General features: G+C 47.5%; 1 protein-coding gene across 1 annotated transcript in view; it reads right to left on the bottom strand.

Moving 5' to 3' along the window:
* Nucleotides 1-23,941, bottom strand: part of phf24 (PHD finger protein 24) — a 63,849-nt gene extending 39,908 nt beyond the window's left edge. The window contains exons 1-2 of the mRNA XM_072257090.1: nt 23,689-23,941; nt 5,156-5,645 (exon numbers count right to left, since the gene is read on the bottom strand). Of these exons, the coding sequence (XP_072113191.1) occupies nt 5,156-5,533 (378 nt within the window). The 5' untranslated portion in view covers nt 5,534-5,645; nt 23,689-23,941. The remainder of the gene's footprint in view (nt 1-5,155; nt 5,646-23,688) is intronic.
* Nucleotides 23,942-24,666: the final 725 nt, after the last annotated feature.

Raw genomic sequence — 24,666 nt, 5'->3', positions numbered from 1 at the left:
AGTAGCATCACAGGTAGATAGGGTTGTAAAGACAGCTTTGGCACATGGGCCTTCATAAAGCAATGTATTGAGTACATAACTTGGCATGTTATGTTGAAGTTGTACAAGACATTAGTGAGGACATCTGGAGTATAATGTGCAGTTTTGGTCACCAACCTGCAGGGAAGATACCAATAAGATTGAATGAGAACGGAGCAAATTTACTAAAATTTTGCCAGGACTTGAGGACCTGAGTTATAGGGAAAGGTTGAATAGGTTAGGACTTTATTTCCTGCAGCTTAGGAGATTTGATAGAGGTATACAAAATTATGAGGGGTAGAGACAGGGTAAATGCAAGCAGGCTTTTTCCACTCAGGCCATGGGCTAAGGGTGAAAGGTGAAATGTTTAAGGGAAATGTGAGGGGCAGCTTTTTCACTCAGAGGGTGGTGAGAGTGTGGAATGAGCTGCCAGTGGAAGTGGTGGATATGGGTTCAGCTGCGACATGTAAGAGAAGTTTGGATGAGTACTTGGATGTGAGGGGTATGGAGAGCAAGGTCCACGATTGGGTCAATGGGACGAGGCAGAATAACAGTTCAGCATGGAATGATGGGCTGAAAGCCCTTCTTTCTGTGCTATAGTGCTCTGTCATTCTATGACTCTATGACATAATAACACGTGGGATTTTAGACTGGCTGCAAAAGGAACAAATTAAATTTACCATAAATTAATGTGGAATACTCCAAGTTTATTTACTGATTTATCAGCAGATGGCAGGGACAGATAGCGGGGGAGATGCGTGGCTTTGGTCTCAGCAAGGACTAGGCCTCAAACCTCAGTTTTGCCTGCTTACAGCCTCCCAGGAGAGAGGCATTGGAGTCAGTGTGTCCCACCGGAGACAGTGTGGTACAATTTCCAAGCTGGAGTCAGTGCTGCCCCCCAGTGTTCGCTTGACAGAAGACAAGCTGTATTAAGGTTCCCTCCCCCTCCTGTCTTCTCCTGTCATTTTGGATCTCCCCCTCCCACTCCCACTTTCAAATCTCTTACTATCTCTTTTGTCCGTTAGTCCTGACGAAAGGTCTCGACCTGAAACGTCAACTGTACTTCTTCCAATAGATGCTGCCTGGCCTGCTGCGTCCACCAGCATGTTGTGCGTGTTGTTGTATTAAGGCTGACAAGAGCCTTTTGCAACACTCTTGAACTCAGCATCTTAGAGTCTAGACTATATCTTCTGTGTGACTGTATTTTACTGATATCCTATCTGTGTCTTATGTGCCTTGTGCTGTGTATGACTGTTGGTACTGTGTTTTGCTCATTGGCCCCAGAGTAACACTGTTTTTTTTGGCTGTATTCATATATGGTTGAATGACAATTGAACTATAAAGAGGCTAAAATTTGTGGAACATGTATGAAGTGCCTTTCTGAATCAGTATGCCAAGAAACCCACATGTGAAAGACCACTTAGATTTGGTTTTCTGCAATGGGAAAGGGTTAACCGAAAAGCTTTTGTCAAAGGGCCATTGGGGAAGAGTGATCCTAATATGGTGGAACCTCATGAAAGTTGTAGAATAGAGGCACCTTGGAGCACAAATACAAGGTTCCTTGAAATCAGGGGTGAGTTTTTTTACGCAGAGAATGGTGGGTGTATGGATGGAATGGGCTGCCGGCGACAGTGGTGGAGGTGGATACGATAGGGTCTTTTAAGAGACTCCTGGATATGTACATGGAGCTTAGAAAAATAGAGGGCTGTGGGTAACCCTAAGTAATTTCTCAGGTAAGGACATGTTCAGTACAACTTTGTGGGCCAAAGGGCCTGTATGGTGCTGTAGGTTTTCTATCACTGGTAGACAGGGTGGTGAAGAAGACTTTCGGTATGGTGGCTTTCACCTGACAGGGCATTGAAATTGTAACATTATTTACAGAATTAGCTGTTGATGAGGCTGCATTTGGAATATTGTGTTCAGTTTTGGACACCCTGCAGTAGCAAAGATACCATTAAGCTGGAAAGACTGCAGATGAGGTTCATGAGGATGTTGTCAGGACTGGATCAAGGCTGGGCTTTTTATTGGACTGCCTAGATCTCGCTCTCCGTAATGAGATGGTGTCACTGATAAGGTTTTGTCAAAGGGCCTTTGGGGAAAAGTAACCATAACGTGGTAGAAAGTAATGGCTACAACACTTGTGCTGTCCCTGGCACATCCTTGAGTGTGTTGGTTGTTAACACAAAAGATGCACTTCACTTTATGTTCTGAATTTTCGATGATCATGTGGCAAACAAAGCTAACCTTAAACACAAGGGATTCTGCAGATGCTGGAAATCCAGAGTAACACACACACAATGCTGGATAAACCCAGCAGGTCAGGCAGCATCTGTGGAAATCAACCAACAGTCGGCATTTTGGGCTGAGACTCTTCAATTAAGACTCACCGGCTCTGCCGTCTTTCAGATAACGGCGTGGTGCTTAGCCATGCGGAGGAACAGGGGGAGCTTGGGATCCACGTCCATTGACACGCAGGTTGATAGGGTGGCTAAGGATTTCAATGGCTTGTGTTCTGTGCTGTTCTTCCAAGTTTGTAGGGCCCGTTACATTGGCGCTCGAGTGCGTGGCACCACTTGTGGGCTGCCCCCCAGCACAACATTGTATGTTCAGAATCAGAATCAGATTTAATATCACCGGCATATACCACGGAGTTTGTTAACTTAGCAGCAGCAGTACAATGCAGTAGATGATAAATACAGAAGTGTTCATGGCTTCAATGCCCATTCATAAATCAGATAGCAGAAGCTGTTCCTGACTCGCTGAGAGTCTGTCTTCAATTTACATGAGATAAATAAACCTGAACCTTGAATGTTTAACCGAGATGAAACTTAGAGCAGGATTCTCCTTTTGGACCTTGGTATCTGGTGGTTGGAGTTCTGCAGGGCAGCCTGTCCTCGTGTTGGAGGACTGTCCGTGTCGGGGTGGGGGGGGCGAGTAGGATATTGGTTTGTTTTGCTGCTGTTGTCTTGGTTTGTTGTTCCGGCCGCGCGTTCTGGTGGCACTATAGAAAGCTCATATTGTTCCACTGAACGTGGTTAGCACGCTTATTTTAGTACCAGACCACGTGGCGATACACTTACCGGCTGCCCCCAGCAAATCCCTAGGTTAAGTTGGACCCATTTCACTCTATGTTTCAATGTACAATCTGAATCTGATGCAATTTAATATGAGACTTAAAACTAGATAAGGAAGGTATGCAGATATGAGAGAGTACTGGCTGTGGCTATCAGTAAAAATAAATGGAAAGGCTTGGGGATGGACAGGAAACAGTTAGCTTTTAACAAAATAATGCACAAATTTTCCTAAGGGACAAAGAAAACCAACAGGAAAACTGATTCATTCATGGATGAAAACAGAAAATAAAGATATCATTAATTCTAAGGAAGAGGCTTGTATAAGTTGCCAGAAATAGCAATAGTCCCGAGGCCTGGTACCATTTTAACTCAATGAAAGAGGACCAAGAAGTTGGTAAAAATTAAAGGTAAAGATTTAAAAATTAGTGTTATTTGTTACCTGCACATCAAAACATCAAAGCCTGCAGTGAAATGTGTTGTTTGTGTCAACAGACATCCCACCCTGCAAAAACTCATTTCAAGAAGGTAGCACCATCAATTTGAGGGAGACTTCCGGGAGAGGTGAGATGTCTGCAATAGAGTAGCTCCTTAGCAGCTAGCCAGCTAGTTTAAATAACGTTAGCTATGCTAATGAATGAATGACACCTGTTAAACTCACCTCAACATGTCGTTTACAGTCTTAACCCATCACGGCCAATAGAAAAGTCACTGTTGCAAACAGTGCAGCGAGCAACAATGTCATTATTTTTGACCCCTATTAGGCAGGGGTAGACTTTAGTGTAGTCTGGGGTGACGTACGTTTTATATTTGATTTTTTTGGAACACTCTGCCATGGCACGCGCTCGCTCGCTCTCTCTCTCTCTCTCGCTCACTCTCGTGGTTGCTCTCGCGCTTTCTCTCTCCCTCTCTCTCGCTCGCGTGCTCTCGCTTGCTTTCTCTCACACCCACGCACTCTCGCTTGCTTGCTCTCGCGCGCGCTCTCTCTCGCTCGCTCTCTCTCATGTTCGCTCTCGCACTCTCTCTCTCTCTCTCTCTTGCTTGCTTGCTCTCGCTCTCTCTCGTGCTTTCTCTCCCGCGCTCTCTCACTCGCTCTCAAAAAAATTGATTTCCGTGACATTGTATATAATTTGCAGGCATCAGGGAGCCACTATTAAAATCCGGGAGACTCCCGGAACTTCCGGGAGAGGTGGGATGTCTGTGTCAATGACCAACACAGTCCGAGGATGTGCTGGGGGAAACTCACAAGTGTCAGCATGCTTCTGCACAATCTTCTGTGTTTAGGAACGTAACCTTGGTTTGCTGGTCTTTTCCACTTCACCCACCCACAGAAACTCCACCCACTCACAAACTCTCCAGCCGTTCATTCGGTCAGAAACTCCACCCACTCACAAACTCTCCAGCCGTCCATTCGGTCAGAAACTCCACCCACTCACAAACTCTCCAGCCGTCCATTCGGTCAGAAACTCCACCCACTCACAGACTCTCCAGCCGTCCATTCGGTCAGCCTGGTCTCCTGTTCTATATTACCCTATCAGGGGCAACACTGTAGTGTAGCAGTCAGCATAACGCTTTACAGCACCAGCAATCAGAATGTAAGGGTTCAATTCTCTCCCACTGTCTGTAAGGAGTTTGTACGTTCTCCCTGTGACTGTGTGGGTTTCCTCCGGGTGCTCTGGTTTCCTCCCACAGTCCAAGGGCATACAGGTTGGCAGATTAGTGGACACATTATTTTGGAGCCAGAAGCATGGCGATGCTTGCCTGGCAATAGAGACCTGCACTATCCTTGCTGATTTGATTTGACGCAATCAATGCATTTTGATGTATGTTTTCATGTACTTATGACAAAAGGTTGATATTTAATCTTTGTCTTTAAATTTGGGACTACCTTAGACTGCCGTTATGGACCAGTCAGGCTGAAGTAATTTTCTCAGCTGTATGACTCTAAGAACTGTGGTTCTTTGGGATGTGTCACAAAAGGAATTAAGGGGAAAGAGTTTGATCCATTGGAGATTGGAATCTGACTCCTTTACACTAATCTGGGGATAATCAGTAATAAATCCTACCTCCTCACGCTCCTGCAGTTTGATATCAAGTGATTGGTCATCTCCCAGTTGCCTCTTGGGCCTGATGTATGATGGTGGGGTGCCGAGGTTACTCCACTCCAGCTCCTCGGGCTCAATGCCCTTGCCATCCCTCAGCCTCTCCCAAGCCTCTTGGTTCCTCTTCGCCTCCTCGCTGCTGGGTAGGCTGGGGCTGGCTCCGGCTGTCTCCTTGTCCTGGCCTTGGCCGGTCTCCTCCACCTCCAGCACCTTGCCCGGAGGAGGCTCGGCCCTGCTCCGGCTCACCCGCTTGTCCCGCAGCCCGTCCTTGAAGGCCGACACCACCACGCTGGCTTTCTGTACCTGCTCCACCGTCTGCTTCTTGGACATCAGAACGCCCATCGTGTCCTGCTCGAAGCCAGGCCTCTGGAATTCAGTACGGAGTTCGCCCTTTGTCCGACAGCGTTCTTGGGACAATGTAGGTTCAGTTATAATACGGTCCACTCAACGGCAACTGGGAATATAACACAATTAGATTCAGATTCAGATTTATTTAACACATGTACACCAAAACATAACGTAAATGCGTCCTCACCAACATCTTAATCAATTACTGGAGTGCCACGTATTTGCTGAAAAAAGTATGTGAACCTTTGCTTTCAGTAACTGGTGTGACCCCTCTATACAGCAATAACTTCAACCAGACATTTCCAGTAACTGTTAATCAGACCTGCACATCGGTTTGGAGCAATTTTAGGTCATTTCTCCTCACAAAACTGCTTCATCTCTGGGATGTTGGTGGGCTTCCCTGCATGAGCTGATTGCTTCAGGTTCTTCCACAACACTTCTATAGGATTAAGATCAGGACTTTGACTCAGCCAATCCAAAACACCAAATTTCTTCTTTTTAAACCATTCTGTTGCTGCATTATACATTTTCTATTGAGCTTCAGTTGATGGACTGCTACTCTGACCTTCTCTGTAAAACGTCTTGATACAATTTTGAATTCATTGTTCCCTCAATGATTGCAAGCTGTCCAGGCCCTGGTGCAACAAAATAGCCCCAAACTATGATGTTCCTTCCACCATGCTTCACAGTTGGGATGAGGTTTTGATGTTGGTGTGCAGTGCCGTTTTTTTCTTCAAACATAGCAATGTTCATTTCTGCCATAAAGTTCAACTTCTGTCTCATCTGTCCACAGAACATTGTCCCAGAAGTGTTGTGGAACATCCAGGTGGTCTTCTGCAAACTTGAGATGTGCAGCAATGCTTTTTTAGAGAGCAGTGGTTTCCTCCATGGTGTCCTTCCATGAACAAAATTCTTGTTCAGTGTTCGACACATGAACAGAGACTTTAGCAGGTTCTAGAGATTTCTGCAGGTCTAGAAACATAGAAAACCTACAGCACAAAGTTGTGCCGAACATGTCTCTACCTTTGAAATTATTAGACCTGCCTATAGCCCTCTATTTTACTAAGCTCCGTGTGCCTATCCAAAAGTCTCTTAAAAGACCCTATTGTATCCGCCTCCACCACCATCGCCGGCAGCCTATTCCACGCACTCACCACTCTCTGAGTAAAAAACTTACCCCTGACATCTCCTCTGTACCTACTCCCCAGCACCTTAAACCTGAGTCCTCTTGTGACAACCATTTCAGCCCTGGAAAAAAGCCTCCGACTATCCACATGATCAATGCCTCTCATCATCTTATACACCCCTATCAGGTCACCTCTCATCCTCCGTCACTCCAAGGAGAAAAGGACGAGTTCACTCAACCTGTTTTCATAAGGCATGCTCCCCAATCCAGGCAACATCCTTGTAAATCTCCTCTGCACCCTTTCTATGGCTTCCACATCCTTCCTATAGTGAGGTGACCAGAACTGAGCACAGTACTCCAAGTAGGGTCTGACCAGGGTCCTATATAGCTGCAACATTATCTCTCGGCTCCTAAATTCAGTTCCGCGATTGATGAAGGCCAATGCATTGTATTCCTTCTGAACCACAGAGTCAACCTGTGCAGCTACTTTGAGCGTCCTATGGACTCAGACCCCAAAATCCCTCTGGTCCTCCACACTGCCAAGAGTCTTACCATTAATGCTATATTCTGCCATTGTATTTGACCTACCAAAATGAACCACTTCACACTTATCAGGGTTGAACTCCATCTGCCACTTCTCAGTCCAGTTTTGCATCCTATCAATGTCCCGCCGTAACCTCTGACAGCCCTCCACACTATCCACAACACCCCCAACCTTTGTGTCATCAGCAAATTTACTAACCCATCCCTCCACTTCTTCATCCAAGTTATTTATAAAAATCACAAAGAGTCAGGGTCACAGAACAGATCCCTGAGGCACACCACTGGTGACTGACCTCCATGCAGAATATGACCTGTCTACAACCACTCTTTGCCTTCTGTGGGCAAGCCAGTTCTGGATCCACAAAGCAATGTCCCCTTGGATCCCATGCCTCCGTACTTTCTCAATAAGCCTTGCATAGGGTACCTTATCAAATGCCTTGCTGAAATCCATATATACTACATCTACAGCTCTACCTTCATCAATGTGTTTAGTCACATCCTCAAAAAATTCAATCAGGCTCGTAAGGCACGACCTGCCCTTGACAAAGCCATGTTGACTATTCCTAATCATATTATGCCTCTCCAAATGTTCATAAATCCTGCCTCTCAGGATCTTCTCCAAAAACTTACCAACCACTGAGGTAAGACTCACTGGTCTATAATTTCCTGGGCTATCTCTACTCCCTTTCTTGAATAAGGGAACAACATTCGCAACCCTCCAATCCTCCGGAACCTCTCCCGTCCTCATTGATGCAAAGATCATTGCCAGAGGCTCAGCATTCTCCTCTCTCGCCTCCCACAGTAGCCTGGGGTACATCTCATCTGGTCCTGGAGACTTATCCAACTTGATGCTTTCCAAAAGCTCCAGCATATCCTCTTTCTTAATATCTACATGCTCAAACTTTTCAGTCTGCTGCAAGTCATCCCTATAATTGCCAAGGTCCTTTTCCATAGTGAATACTGAAGTAAAGTATTCATTAAGCACCTCTGCTATTTCCTCCAGTTCCATACATACTTTCCCACTGTCACACTTGATAGGTCCTATTCTTTCACGTCTTATCCTCTTGCTCTTCACATACTTGTCAAATGCCTTGGGGTTTTCCTTAATCCTGCCTGCCAAGGCCTTCTCGTGGCCGCTTCTGGCTCTCCTAATTTCCTTCTTAAGCTCCTTCCTATTAGCCTTATAATCTTCCAGATCTCTATCATTACCTAGCTCTCTGAACCTTTTGTAAGCTTTTCTTTTCTTCTTGATTAGATTTATTACAGCCTTTGTACACCACGGTTCCTGTACCCTACCATAACGTCCCTGTCTCATTTGAACGTACCTATGTAGAACTCCACACAAATATCCCCTGAACATTTGCTACATTTCTTCCACTTTTCCCTGAGAACATCTGTTTCCAATTTAAGCTTCCAATTTCCTGCCCGATAGCCTCATAATTCCCCTGACTCCAATCAAATGCTTTCCTAACTTGTCTGTTCCTATCTCTCTCCAATGCTATTGTAAAGGAGATAGAATTATGATCACTATCTCCAAAATGCTCTCCCACTGAGAGATCCGACACCTGACCAGGTTCATTTCCCAATACCAGATCAAATACAGCCTCTCCTCTTGTTGGCTTATCTGCATATTGTGTCAAGAAACCTTCCTGAACACACCTAACAAACTCCACCCGATCTAAATCCCTTGCTCTAGGGAGATGCCAATCGATATTTGGGAAATTAAAATCTCCCATCACTACAACTCTGTTATTATTACACCTTTCCAGGATCTGTCTCCTTATCTACTCCTGTTACTATTGGGTGGCCTATAAAAAACACCCAGTAAAGTTACTGACCCCTTCCTGTTCCTAACCTCCACCCACAGAGACTCCGTAGACAATCCCTCCATGGCATCCACCATTTCTGCAGCCGTGACACTATCTCTGATCAACAGTGCCACGCCCCCACCTCTTTTCCTCCCTCCCTGTCCTTTCTGAAACAATCTAAAACCTGGCACTTGAAGTAACCATTCCTGTCCCTGAGCCATCCAAGTCTCTGTAATGGCCACCACATCTAAGCTCCAAGTACTGATCCACGCTCTAAGCTCATCCGCTTTGTTCACAACACTCCTTGCGTTAAAATACACGCATCTCAAACCTTCAGTCTGGGCACGTCCCTTCTCTATCACCTGCCTCTCCTCTCTTTCACATCGTTAACAAGCTTTCTCTATTTGTGAGCCAGCCTCCTCTTCCCCAGTCTCTTCAGTTCGGTTCCCACCCCCCCCAACAATTCTAGTTTAAACTCTCCCCTGTAGCCTTAGCAAACCTCCCCGCCAGGATATTGGTCCCCCTGGGATTCAAGTGCAACCCGTCCTTTTTGTACAGGTCACACCTGCCCCAAAAGAGATCCCAATGATCCAGAAATCTGAATCCCTGCCCCCTGCTCCAATCCCTCAGCCACGCATTTATCCCCCACCTCATTCTATTCCTATACTCACTGTCACGTGGCACAGGCAGTAATCCTGAGATTACTACCCTTGATCCTGCTTCTCAACTTCCTTCCCAACTCCCTGTAGTCTTTTTTCAGGACCTCTTCCCTTTTCCTACCTATGTCATTGGTACCACTATGTACCACGACCTCTGGCTGTTCTCCCTCCCACTGCAGGATATCTTGGACGTGATCTGAAACATCTCGGACCCTGGCACCTGGGAGGCAAACTACCATCTGACTTTCTTTCCTGCATCCACAGAATCGACTGCCTGACCCCCTAACAATAGAGTCCCCTATCACTGCTGACTTCCTCTTCCTTTCTCTACCCTTCTGAGCAAGAGGGCCGGACTCTGTGCTAGAGGCACGGCCACTGTTGCTTCCCCCAGGTAGGCTGTCCCCCCCAACAGTACTCAAACAGGAGTACTTATTATCAAAGGGCACAGCCACTGGGGTACTCTCTAGTACCTGACTATTCCCCTTCCCCCTCCTGACTGTGACCCACTTGTCTGTCTCCCGTGGCCCCTGTGCCTATGACTCCTCTCTGTCACCTCCTCGCTCTCCCTGACCAGACGAAGGTCATCGAACTGCATCTTCAGTTCCCTAGCTCAGTCCCTTAAGAGCTGCAGCTCAACGCACCTGGTGCAGATATGGCCATCCGGGAGGCTGGGAGACACCAGGACCTCCCACACCTGACACCGAGCACAGAAAACTGGCCTCACACACATACTTCCTCCTTTCCACAAGTAACACCGGTAAACCTACCTCGCCTCATCCCATTACCGCCAAAGCCCTATCACTCTGCTGCCTCTCACTCCGCTGCCCGCTGGATATGGCGGTCTTATTTTTAAACCTTTCACGCTCTACTGGCTGACGTCACGCGCCTGCGCAGTCTTGCCTCTCTTTTATCCCGAGTGGTAAAAACTGCCTTGGCTCTGAAAATCAGCCGTTCACTCGCAGCCTTCTTGCTCTGAATCTTTTGCTGTTACCCTTGGGTTCCTTTTCACCTCCTTCAGCACTGCACTTTGGTGTTCTTGGTGAGATCTTTGCAAGACGCCTACTCCTAAGGAGAGTGGCAACATTACTGGGTTTCCCACATTTGTAGAACATTTCTCTTACTGTGGACTGATGAACACTCAGGTCTTTAGGAATGCCTTTGTAGCTTTCTTCAGCTTCGTGCATCTCTACAATTCTTCTTCTAAGGTCCTCTGAAAACTGTTTTGATCGAGGCATGGTGCACATAAACAGATCTTTCTTGAGGAGAGCAGGCTGTGTGCCTGACTTTGTGTGCCTTTTTTATAGGGCAGGGCACCTCTACACCCCACACCTCCAATCTCATCTCATAGATTGGAACACCCGACTCCAAATAGCTTTTGTAGAAGGCATTACCCCAGAAGTTCACATACTTTTTCCAACAAATACATGTAATATTAGATCACTTTTCTCAATAAGTAAATGAACTAGTATAATGTTTTTGTGTTATTTATTTAATTGGGTTCTCTTTATCTAGTTTTAGGACTTACATGAAGATCTGATCACATTTTAGGTGATATTTATGCAGTAATAGAGAAAATTCTACAGGGTTCACAAAGTTTCCAGCACCGCTGTAGCTTTATTTGTCACAAGTACATTGAAGCACACAGTGCAATGCACCATCTGCGTCACCAACACAACCTAAGGATGTGTTGGGGACGGCCCAGATTCTGGTGCCGACACAGCATGTTCACAACGTTCAGAGAACAACTCAAGCAACCACAATGACAACAGGAAAACGAGCCCCTTTCCCTTCCTCCCACCCATCCACACAAACGCATGAGGCAGCAGAATTAGGCCATTCGGCCCATCAAGTCTGCTCCACCATTCCATCATGGCTGACTTATTATCCCTCTCAACCCCTCTCCTGCCTTCTCCCCATAACCTCTGACACCCTTACCAATCAAGAACCTATCAACCTCCACTTTAAATACTGTCTATCCAATGCTTTGGCCTCACCGCACTTTGTGGCAACGAATTCCACAGATTCACCACCCTCTCTAGATAATTTCTCCTCAAGGGACGTCCCTCTATTTTGAGTCTGTGCCCTCTGGTCTTAAGACTTCCGCACTGTCGGAAACATCCTCTTCACATCCACCCTATTGAGGCTTTCAATTCCGGATATGTTTCAATGAGACTCTCCCTTCATTTTCCTGCACTCCACCAACTGCAGAACCGTCAAATGCTCCTCATACGTTAACCCTTTCATTCCCGGGATCATTCTCGTGAACCTCTTGGACAGGCCTTTAATAAATGGATAGTGGGGGGGGAAAAGCATCAACTCACACACTTACACCTCTCCCCAGTCCACCAATCAGCTCAGGATTCTGTCTCACATCTCCCTCTCTCCTCTCAGAACCATCCGTCTCCCCCTCTCCACTCCTAGCCCTGATGCAGGGTTTCCGTTCCGAAACGTCGACAGTTCATTCCCTCCCCACAGATGCTGCCCGGCCCGTGGAGTTCCTCCAGCAGGTCGCTGAGAAATCCCAGCAGCAGCTCCTCTTCCTCAGGAGGCTAAAGGAATTCGGCATGTAACCTTTGACCCTCGCCAGTTCTCATCGATGCCCCACGGAAAGTATCCTGACCGAATACACCACCATCTGGTGTGGCCACTGCCCTGCTCATGAACGAAAGGAACTGCAGTGAGTTGTGAACACAGCTCAGCACATCACAGAACCCAGCCGCTAATCTGTGGTGTCTGCCCACACTCCTCACCGTCCCAGTAAAGCAGCCAGCCTTCTCCCCTTCGCGGCAAGAGAAGATACCAAAGCCTAGAAGTATGTCCACAAGGACAGCTATTAAACAGTCCTTTGGTATGATAGGATGGGCACTTTACCGCACAATCTACCTCATTGTGACCTGGCACCTCACTGTGTAGCTGCACAGCACTCTCTCTGTAGCTGGGACACTTTATTCTGCCTTCTCTTGGTGTTTTCCCCTGTACTGTTGTAGTGAAGTGACCTGTATGGACGGCATGTAAAACAAAGTTTTTTTTCCTGTATCTTGGTAAATGCAAATTGGTAAATTGGTAAGTTTATTATCGTTACACAAACCGGCCCGTATCTTATTTACTCACGTGACCTTCGAGCCCAACGAGCCGCATCGCCTAGCAACACACATATTGAACTCTAGCCTAATCACAGGACAGCTTAAATAACCTTTTAACTACTGACCAGAACTTCCTTGGATTATTGGGGGAGACCCACGCGGTCACAGGGAGAACGTACAGACTCCTTACAGACGGTGCAAGAATTGAACTCTGAACTCTGACGGCCCGAGCTGTAACAGCGTCGCGCTAACCACTACACCGCCGTGACTCTGTGAACATGGAAACGGACGCTTCAATCCAGTGCGTGCTCAACGGCCACTAAACTAACCAGCTAACCACTACACCGCCGTGACTGTGAACATGGAAACGGACGCTTCAATCCAGTGCGTGCTCAACGGCCGCTAAACTAACCAGCTAACCACTACACCGCCGTGACTCTGTGAACATGGAAACGGACGCTTCAATCCAGTGCGTGCTCAACGGCCGCTAAACTAACCAGCTAACCACTACACCGCCGTGACTCTGTGAACATGGAAACGGACGCTTCAATCCAGTGCGTGCTCAACGGCCGCTAAACTAACCAGCTAACCACTACACCGCCGTGACTGTGAACATGGAAACGGATGTTTCAATCCAGTGCGTGCTCAACGGCCGCTAAACTAACCAGCTAACCACTACACCGCCGTGACTCTGTGAACATGGAAACGGACGCTTCAATCCAGTGCGTGCTCAACGGCCGCTAAACTAACCAGCTAACCTACAGGCCTGAGATGCTTCAACATTGGGTCTAGCATCGCTGGGATCTGCGGTGAGATTTGTTGTTTTGCAGCAGCAGTAATTTGCAATACACGTCAGTCTGTCTGGGCACCATGTCCGGTGCGGGATTTGGTGACCATGCTTTTCCATATAGATCTATCCTTCAATTTTTGGATGACTTCCATTTCCTCGATGTGTTGCTGTACATAATAATAAAAATTATAGAATACAATCAGTACATATAAAAAGAAGGAAAATTAAATTCAATAGGTAGTGCACAAAGGGAGGAAAAATGAGGCAGTGTTCATGGTTCATTGTCCATTCACAAATCTGATGGTGGAGGGGAAGAAGCTGATCCTGAATCGTTGAGTGTGAGTCTTCAGGCTCCTGTGCCTCCGCCCTGAGGGTAGCAATGAGAAGAGGGCACGTCCTGGGTGCTGGGGGTCCTCAATGATGGATGCCACCTTTCTGAGGCATTGCCTTTAGAAGACATCCTTGTTGCTGGGGAGGCCCGTGCCCACGCTGGACTGGCTGAGTTTACAGCTTGCTGCAGCTTTTTATAATCCTGTGCCATGGCCTCTCCCTACCAGACACCTACCCCTCTGCTGTTAGATAAAGTTTAAAGATTACCTTTATTTGTCACATGTTCACCAAAACATATAGTGAAATGTGTTGTTTGCATCACTGGCCAACGTCGTCCGAGGACGGGCTGGGAGCAGCCCGCAATGTGGCCACACTTCTGATGCCAACACAGAATGCCCACAACTCACTCACTCTAACCTGGACATCTTTGGGCGAAGGAGGAGCACCCGGAGGAAGTCCGCAGGTCACGGGGAGAACATACAAACTCTTACAGAATTAGTGCTGGCACTGCCAAGGGCTATGCTCACTGCTACACTGCCGTGCACGACAGCATCACAGGCAGACGTTCTCAGCTGATCAAGAGTCTGCAAACGACGGGATGAAGACTGTCTTTGAACCTGGTAGTCCCGCGGTGACTGATGTGGGCAGCTCACCCCCGCTCTGCCACCTCCCCGCGGGCAGTTAGGGGCGGGCCGTCAGTGCTGGCATTGCTGCTGTGACACAGATCCTATGAATGAAATGAAAACCTGTCGGGGCAGTGTAATCCACGTTGCATCACAATGCGAGATTCAGTTAGTGTCACACATACATCGAAACTTACAGGGAAATACATCGTTTGTGTCTCTGACCAGCACAACTGAGGGTGTGCTGGGGTCAGATCCGTGAAACATCCATCACGGGAAAGCCCTCCCAACCACTTGGCACATCTACACACAGTACTGTCGTGGGAAACCAGCATCCATCATCTGGGACCCCACCACCCAGGCCACACTCTCTTCTCACTGCCGCCATCAGTCAGGAGGTACAGGAGCCTCAGGACCCACACCATCAGGTTCAGGAACCGTTATTACCCCTCAACCATCAGGCAGGAGGTACAGGAGCCTCAGGACCCACACCATCAGGTTCAGGAACCGTTATTACCCCTCAACCATCAGACAGGAGGTACAGGAGCCTCAGGACCCACACCACCAGGTTCAGGAACAGTTATTACCCTCAACCATCAGGCAGGAGGTACAGGAGCCTCAGGACCCACACCATCAGGTTCAGGAACCGTTATTACCCCTCAACCATCAGGCAGGAGGTACAGGAGCCTCAGGACCCACACCACCAGGTTCAGGAACAGTTATTATCCCTCGACCATCAGTCAGGAGGTACAGGAGCCTCAGGATCCACACCACCAGGTTCAGGAGCAGTTATTACCCCTCAACTATCAGGCTCCTGAACCAGAGGGGATAACTTCACTCACCCATCAATGAACTGATTCCACAGCCTGCTGATCCACTTTCAAGGACTACATATTCTCAGTCATAGCTTTCTATCTATCTACTTATTCTTTTCAGTGTTTGCTCAGTTTGTCTTCTTTTGCTCATTGGCTGTTTGTCGGCCTTTGTGTGCAGTTTTTCATTAAGTCTATTGTACTTCTCTTTTCCACTGTGAGAAAATGAATGTCAGGGTGGTATATGGTGACATATATGTACTTCAATAATAAATTTACTTTCAACTTCAATTCTGAAAGGAAAATGAAAGGAAGATAGGGAATTGGGTATAAATGTGATCAAAGTCACAGTAAAGTTCATTATCAAAGTACACGCAGTACTGTGCCAGGGTCTTGGGTTCATATACAGGGTACAGCCAGGGGACCTGAGACTTGCACAGTACTGCAGTAATTTTATGTGTTGCTCTGTACTGCTGCCGCATAAAAAAAAACACATTTAAAGGCATATGTGAGTGATGTCAAACCTGATTCTGATACGGGTCTCTTTTGTAGACTGAGACTGGGAAGGGGGCAGGGAGAGGGGAATCATGGTTGGGAAAAGGGAGAGGGGAGGGAGTGGGAAGCACCAGAGAGACATTCTGTAATGATCAATAAGTTAATTGTTTGGAATCAAATGATCTTGCCTGGTGTCTCAGGGTTGAGTGCATGCCATCCCTCACCCCTGGCACCTTTTCTCTGCCACCCCTTGCCTCTGGCACTCCTTCTCTGCCACCCCTCACCCCTGGCACTCCTTCTCTGCCACTCCTTGCCCCTGGCACTCCTCTCTGCCACCTGTCCCACACCCCTCCTGCGGCGCTCCACCCTCACCATTCCCAACAGTCTTTGCTCCCACCAGATTTACAAACTCGCTCTCCGCTCCACGTTGACAAATTCAGAACTGTGCAAAAGCCTTAGGCACCCTAGCTATATATATGTGCCTAAGACAGTACTGTATATGTCACCACATACAGTACTACACCAAGGTTCATATTCTTGCAGGCATTTATAGGGAAATAAAAATATACAAAAGAATTTATGAAAATCTAAACATAGACAAAGCATGGCAAACAACGATGTAGTAAAGAAGACAAATTGTGCAGATCACAAAAACCACTGACAACATGAACTGCAGAGGTTGAAAGTGCATCAGTAGGTTGTGGAATCAGTTCAACGTTGAGGTGAGTGAAGTCTTCCCCTCTGCTTCAGGAGCCTGATGACTGCAGGGTAATAACTGTCCCTGAGCCTGGTGGTGTGGGTCCTGAGGCAGCAGTGAGAAGAGAGCATGGGCTGGATGGTGGGCAACGGTTCCCAAGCTGGGGTCCACGGGCCTCTCAGTTAATGGTATGAGAGAGGTTGGGAACCCCCGATGGTGAGGGTCCTCGGTGACAGGGGCTGCTTTCTTGTGGCAGCGCGCCATGGCAGTGCGCTCAGTGGGGTGAGCGGCACGTTACCAGCTCTGTGTGGAAGAGTGTGGTGGCTGGGAGGGTCAAGACAGCAAGAGTGTGGCAGGCAGTGACAGACCCTGAGCTCAGCTACACTGCAGATCCGCTGCAACCATTTCCCTGCAGTCAGCACTCAGCTCTTGTTGACAAAGTGAGAATCACCAAACGGCCTTCCTTTTGCCATTCGATGTTAATGCACACAAGGTTAACTTGCTGCAGCACTGCAGCAGAACCACTGCTACATTCGACTGACCCCTGAAGCCTGGAGAACCTTAACTTACACAGGAGGCTATTCCCTCCTCAAGTCCACACTGGCTCCCACCAGGGCAACCTCACGAGTCACACGCAACCCCAGTTCATCCCATCAGGTAAGCAGCATTCTGAGGAAAAACATACAGTGGTCACTTTACCCCCCGGCCCCCACCGCCACCTAATCAAGTGGCCACTCGGTGTGTGTTCATGGTCTTTGGCTGCTGGAGCCCGTCCACGTCAAGGTTCGACATGTTGTGCGCTCAGAGACGTCCTTCTGCACCCCACTGTTGTGACATGTGGTTATTGAGTTACTGTCACCTTCCTGTCAGCGTGAATCCGTCTGACCATTCTCCTCTGACCTCTCTCATTTACAAAGGGATTTTCCCCACAGAGCTGCTGCTCATTGCCTGGTTTCTTTTTTGTTTCTCGAACCACTCTCTGTAAACTCTCGAGACTCCTCATAAACTCTGTAAAATCCCAGGAGATCAGCAGTTTCTGAGATACTCAAACCACCTAGCCTGGTACCTTCAGTCAGTCCATGTTAGATCACACTTCTTCCCCATTCTGTTGTTTGATCTGAACAATGACTGAATCTCTTAACCATGTCTGCATGTTTTTTTGCATTGAGATGCTGCCACATGATTGGCTGATTAGATATTTGCATTAACGAGCAGGTGTACAAGTGTACCTAATAAAGCGGCCACTGAGTGTCAATTAAATGTAAATTATGCACAAATTTTACAATGAAGAACAAAATTATGACAAAAGAATAATCCATTTTAGTGCGAAGTGATCAAAGTGCAGCTGTTGTGAGGCAGTGATTAATAAAGCTAATCTGTGTTGCTAAACTGCAGGGGTTAAGGTCGTGCTGGTTGGTCAACAACTGAATAGCTGAAGGGAAGTTACTGTTCCTGAACCTGGGGGTGTGGGACTTCAGGCTTCTGTAACCTCCTGGACGATGGGAGCTGGGAGAAGATGGCAATGGCCCAGATGTGGGGACCTTTGATGATGAACTTGGAGACCTTACCTACTGTCCCTTCCTGTAGGCCATTAATTGAAGGCCAAGGACAGATCCTTGGGGATGTCCACTAGTTACATCCTCCCAGCCTGAAAATGATCCACTTGTTATGACTCTGTCTCCCCTATGAAGTTATCTTCAAGGGGCAATGTCTCAGGAAGGTGACATTCATGATCAAAGACCCCCACCATCCACAACACGACATCCATGATCAAAGACCCCCACCATCCACAACACCACATCCATTATCAAAGACCCCCACCATCCACAACACCACATCAATTATCAAAGACCCCCACTATCCACAACACAACATCAATTATCAAAGACCCCCACCATCCACAACACCACATCAATTATCAAAGACCCCCACCATCCACAACACAACATCAATTATCAAAGACCCCCACCACCCACAACACCACATCAATTATCAAAGACCCCCACCATCCACAACACAACATCCATTATCAAAGACCCCCACCATCCACAACACGACATCCATTATCAAAGACCCCCACCATCCACAACACGACATCCATTATCAAAGACCCTCACCATCCATGACGTGCCCTCTTCTTGATACTGCCATTAGCCAAGATGTGCAGAAACCTGAAGACCTCATGGTTCAGCAAAATATTCTTCCAAGCTCACCTGAACAATCCTATCACAACCCCAGACTGTAGGGGACATAATTTTAAGGTGATTGCAGAAAAGTGTAAGGAGGATGTCAGAGGTAGTTTTTTCCTTCACACAGAGAATGGTGGGTGTGTGGAACATGCTGCCAGAGATGGAGGTAGAGAGACATTAGGGACATTTAAAAAGCTCTTAGATAGGCACATGGATGATAGAAAAATGGCGAGCTACGTAAGAGGGAAGGGTAAGATTGACCTCACTGTAGGTCCCTAATATATCTCCCTCTACTGCCATATCTAACATCTCTAACATCCTCACCTATACTTTACTCCAATCACCTTAAAAAATATCATTTCATATCAGCTATTTTCACCCTGGGAAAAAGTCTCTGATTGTCCACTCGATCTATGCCTCTTATCATCTCGAACACCTCTGTCAAGTCATCTCTCATCTCATTCACTCCAAAGGGAAAAGCCCTAACTAAGTTGCTCAACCTCTCCTCAAAAGACGTGCTCTCTAATCCTGGTAAATCTCTTCTGCACCCTCTTCTACATCTTTCCTATAATGAGGTCACCAGAGTTGAACTCAATAATCCAGGTGTCATCTAAATATGGTTTTATAGAAATGCAACATTACCTGGCACCCTTGAACTCAATCCCTCCATTAATGGCCAACACACCATACACCTCCTTAACCACCCTATCAACATGCAAAAACAACTCTGAAGGATCTATGGACGTGGATCACCTCTGTTCCTCCACACTGCTAAGAATCCTGCCATTAACCCCGTTTTTTGCCATCAAATTTGACGTTCCAAAGTGAATCAGTTCACACTTTTTTGAGTTAAATTCCATCTGCCACTTTCAGTTCAGCTCTGCATCCTATCATCAACCCGTTGCAACCTATAACAACCCTCCACCCTATCCACAACTCCACCAACCTTCACAGAATTATTCAAATGGAACCATAGTAAAATGTAATGACGGGAAAAGATGAGGCTGCTTTTCTTTATCTGAGGTAACATTAAGGGGAGATACAACAAAAGGTGTTAAAGTTCATGTTGAGGTCAATGGAATAAAGTCCGTAGCTGTTGGAAATCCAGAGCAACACCTACAAAATGCTGGAGGAACTCAGCAGATCAGACAGCATCTACGGAGAGGAATGAACTGTTGATATTTTGGGTCAAGAGCTTCCATGGAAAGGAGGGGGTTAGAAACCAGAATAAGGTGGTGGTGGAGGGGGAGGAGTATAAGCTGGTAGGTGAGGGGGAAAGATGGGTGAGAGATGAGAGGATGAAGCGAGAAGCTGGCAGGGGATAGGTAGAAGAGGTGAAGGGCAGAAGAAGGAATCTGTTGGGAGGGGACAGTGGACCATGGGAGAAAGGGAAGGACGATAGGCACAGAGGAGAAGACGATGGGTAAGGGAAGAAACAGAATGGGGAATGGAGAAAGAAAGAAAGAGGGAGGAGGGCAGAAATTACTGGAAGTTAGAAAAAGTGAGGTTCATGCCATCAGGTTGGAAGCTACCCAGTCAAGATATGAGGTTCTTCTACAGTCCTTTACCTTTTCCAACTTCTCACTTTATCACCCTCCTCACTCATGTAGCATCACTTATCACTTTCTAGCTTGTCCTCCTTCCCCCCCAACACCCTCTTCTTATTCTGGCCTCTTTGCCCTTCCTCTCCAGTCCTGATGGAGGGTCACAGCCCCAATGTCAACTGTTTATTCCCCTCCATAGATGCTGCCTGACCTGCTGAGATCCACCAGCATTTTGTGTGTGTTGCTCTGGATTCCCAGCACCTGCAGAATCTCTTGTGTTCAGGATATGAGGTGTTGCTCCTCCAACCAGAGTGTGGTCTCCTTGTGGTAGTAGAGGAGGCCATGGACCAACATATTGGAATGGGAATGGGGATTGGAATTAAAATGGGTGGCCACTGAGAAAACTCACCTTTGTGGCCAATGGAGTGAAGGTGCTTGACAAAGCACCCTTCCCCACCAGTCTACGTCAGGTCCCACCAATGCAGTGGAGTCTGTAATGTACAGTGCTGCTCCTGCAAAGAGCCAGTTTTCAAGGCTTTTACACACTGGCTACGTATGCCCACAACAATAAAATTAAATCTGAGGTGAAACATCTTTATTCAGAGTTTGGAATTCTCTATCCCTACCAAGAATTCCAGCCAAGAATGTTCTGGCCTAAAGATCAAAATGCCGCAGATTCTCAGAGTGCACATCACAGACGATCTCACCTGCTCCCTCAACACCACTTCTTTAGTCAAGAAAGCACAGCAGTGTCTTCACGTCCTGAGGAGATCGAGGTGAGTGAAGCTCCACCACTCCCCTCCCGAATTCTGACCAACTTTTGCAGGAGCGCCATGGAGAGTGTCCTGACCAGCTGCATCTCCATCTGGTACGGGAGTTGCAAGGCACCTGGCTGCAAATCCCAACAAAGGATCATGAAGACAGCTGAGAGGATCATCAGGGTTTCTCTTCCACTCCTCCGAGATATTTATCAGAAGCACTGTGTACACAGAGACCTTAGCATTGTCAATGACCCCTCCCATCCATCCAACAGTCTCTTTGGCCCCCTATCATGAGTCAGGAGGTACTGCAGCATTAGGACAAGGACTGTTAGGATGGGAAACAGCTTCTTCCCCAGGCTGAGAGACTACTGAAACCCCCTGTCACAACCCTGGTCTCATCACGTATGAAGCGCCATTAGTGTTAGACTGTTTACTTTTTAAATGCACCTTATTATTTGTTAATTTATTTGTGGTAATATGACTTTGTGTTTTGGTGTGAGTTATATGTTCTGTGTTGTGCCCATTGGTCAGGAGGAACATTCTCTCGTTTGGCCGTATACATTTATACAGTTGAATGACAATAACCTTGAACTTGAATCTGAAACAGAAAATTCTGGAAACACCCAGCAGGTCAGGGAGTATTGCGTACAGTTCTGGTCACCCCATTACAGGAAGGATGTTGAGGCTTTGGAGAGGGTGCAGAAGGGGTTCACCAGGGTGCTGCCTGGATTAGAGGGCGTGTGTTATAATGAGAGGTTGTTTTCTCTAGGGTGGCAAAGACTGAGGGGAGATTTGATAGAGGTTTATAACACTATGAGAGACAGAGAGAGCAGACAGACAATATCTCTACCAAAGGCTAAGATGTCTAACACCAGGAGGTATTGGTTTAAGATGAGAGGGGGTAACTTGAAAGGAGATTTTTTTGAACAAAGAGAGTAGTGGGTGCCTGGAATGCACCGCCAGGGTGGCAGTAGAGGCAGACACATTAGAGCCTTTTAAGACACATTTAGATAGGCACAGGGATGTGAGGGAAATGGGCATTGTGTAGGCAGAGGGGACTAGTCAGCCATTTGATTGCTAGCTTAATTGGTTCAGTACAACATTGTGGGCCGAAGGTCCTGTTCCTGAGCTGTTACTGTTCTCTGTTCTCCGTTCTATCCTTTATCATATTCAAGAATGCAACCAGTACATTTGGGAAGCTGGAAGCTACAGGGATCAGATGGATAGTTGAATTCGGGGTAGAGGATGAGATGGGAACTCACTGAATGGAGGGACTGGTGAGGGGTGGATCTGAGAATCCCCACTGTGATGTATGGGGGGGAACTATGAGGGTTAGTAAGCCGTGAGCATGTTACGTTGGCATCAGAAGAGTGGCAACACTTGTGGGCTGCCCCCAGCTTATGCTCACTGATTTGATTTGATGCAAACGACACATTTCACATTTCAGAGTACATGAGACAAATTGGAGTCCCACCATTCACCAGTGCCTTCATGACAACTCCCTCTGTCTCGGCATCACTTCACAGCCCAGAAGCAAAAACTCTCGTCAATGAGGACTGACATATCTGCACCCAACTCCATCAGTCTGTCCCGTTCAGAGGCACCAGATGCTGGGGTCCAGAGCAGCACGGAAGACAGTGTAATGCTCAGCCTGACACTCAAACAGCTTTGGGTGGTTCAGAAGATTACAGTTCACCCCTGGCACCAACTGCAAGGAGTTTGTATGTTCTCCCCGTGACCATGTGGGTTTCCTCCGGGTGCTCTGGTTTCCTCTCACAGTCCAAAGGCGTACTGGTTATAAATTAATTGGTCATTGCAAATTGTCCTGTGATTAGGCTAGAGTTAAATCAGTGGGTTACTGTATCTCTAAATAAATAAACCAGATGGAGAAGAAACTCGGCAGGTTGAGCCGTATCTGTGGAGGTGAGAGAGGGTTGGTCGAGACCCATTGTCTGGACTGGATTAACTGTCATACTGTTCTGATGTAGGGTCTCAGCCTGAAACATCGACTCTTTATTCATTTCCATAGATGTTGCCTGACCTACCAAGTTCGTCCAGCATGTTATGTGCTCCCTTGATTCTCTCCCTCATTTTCTCTCCCACCATCCTCACCGCCCCATCTCCTCTTCCCTCCTCACTCACATTCTACCCCCTCCACATCTCGTGGTCAGAATTACACCTCACTGTCAAATCCCCAATCCCCGGACCCGCCTCACTGGGATTAACCCTCACCTCCATTACACCAAAACTTGACCTTCCTCAGGAGAAAACCCCCGCCCGAGAAAGTCTTCGGGCAATTTGCAAGCGGTTTCGGTCAGCGCGGAACCAGTGATTTGATGGCCTCAGGCGAAATTGAGGGTCGCGACTCGAAACGTCGACTGTTTATCATCTCCATAGATGCTGCCTGACCTGCTGAGTTCCTCCAGCAATGTGTGAATGTGTGTGCGTCTCTGTGTTTACGTGTGTTACAATTGTCCACACATCCACCTCTCCACTTTCCAACTCTCTAACCCAGCCCTGTACGCTGAGATCGCGGCCGGAGACCCTCTCCCTCGACCTTCCGCAAGTTGGTAGTAACCTTGTCTATTAGCCCCCACCACAGGGAGAGCCTCGTCCTCCCGCGACCACCTCGGAGACCCGGGATTTCTTGGGACTTATTTAGTTGATATTAAATTAAAACTGGACTCACTGTGATCTCGTTGCAGCGTGTCAGGATCATTCAGCGGTGGGTCTCTCTCTCCCTCCTCCGGATAGGATGAGGCTGCTGTTCCAATATGACTCAATAACTCGCACAGCCGATGGAGAGATAGCGCAAGCAGAGGCCAGATTCTGCCCCAGTGTAAACTCCCTCTCCCGCCGCTGTCAGTGGATTTGAGCGGACTGCGAGATGTTTCGGCTGACACCTCTCTCTCCAACTGCGAACTGGGGTTACGCTTCGCTCTCTCTCGCTCTCTGCACCAAGTGCCGGAGAGCTTATCCCCTCCCTCAGCAGCGCACCACAGAATAATTCATTGGCTGCATCTCGGCCCCCGCCAATCCCGCACTGAATACAGGATCGCGACGCCTCCCGGGGAAGATCCCATTCGTACAGCGGAGAGTCAAGTCCATTCAGCGGAGATCGGACGGGCTGCGACTCCCCCGCAAAGCCGGCAGGGGGCGATGCTGAGTTGGCTCATAGATGTTCCGTAAGAGGTGAGAACGAAAACCAAGCTGAGAACGAAAACCAAGCTGAGAGACACAAGACCATAAAACATTGGAGCAGAGTTAGGCCAATCGGCCCATCGAGTCTCTCTGCCATTTGATCGTGGGTGATTTATTTTCTCTCTCAATCCCGATCTCCTGCTGTCTCCCCTGAATCTTTGATGCCCCTACCAATCAAGAACTTATCATGGTCCACTCTCCCCTCCTATCAGATTCGTTCTCCTCCAGCCTTTGCCATTTCCACCAATCACTTCTCAGCTTCTTACTTCATCGTCCCTCTCCCACTCACCTGGCTTCACCTATCACCTTCCAGCTTGGACTTCTTCCCTTCCTCCCACCTTCTTACTTTGACTCCTCCCCCCTTCCTTTCCAGTCCTGATGAAGGGTCTCAGCCCAAAACGTCAACTGTTTATTCCTCTCCATAGACGCTGCCTGAGCTGCTGAGTTCCTCCAGCATTTTGAGTGT

This window comes from Mobula birostris, chromosome 5 (genome assembly GCF_030028105.1).
Source record: "Mobula birostris isolate sMobBir1 chromosome 5, sMobBir1.hap1, whole genome shotgun sequence".
In the NCBI taxonomy this organism is placed as follows: Eukaryota; Metazoa; Chordata; class Chondrichthyes; order Myliobatiformes; family Myliobatidae; genus Mobula; species Mobula birostris.
This window is presented reverse-complemented; position numbering and strand designations above follow the sequence as displayed.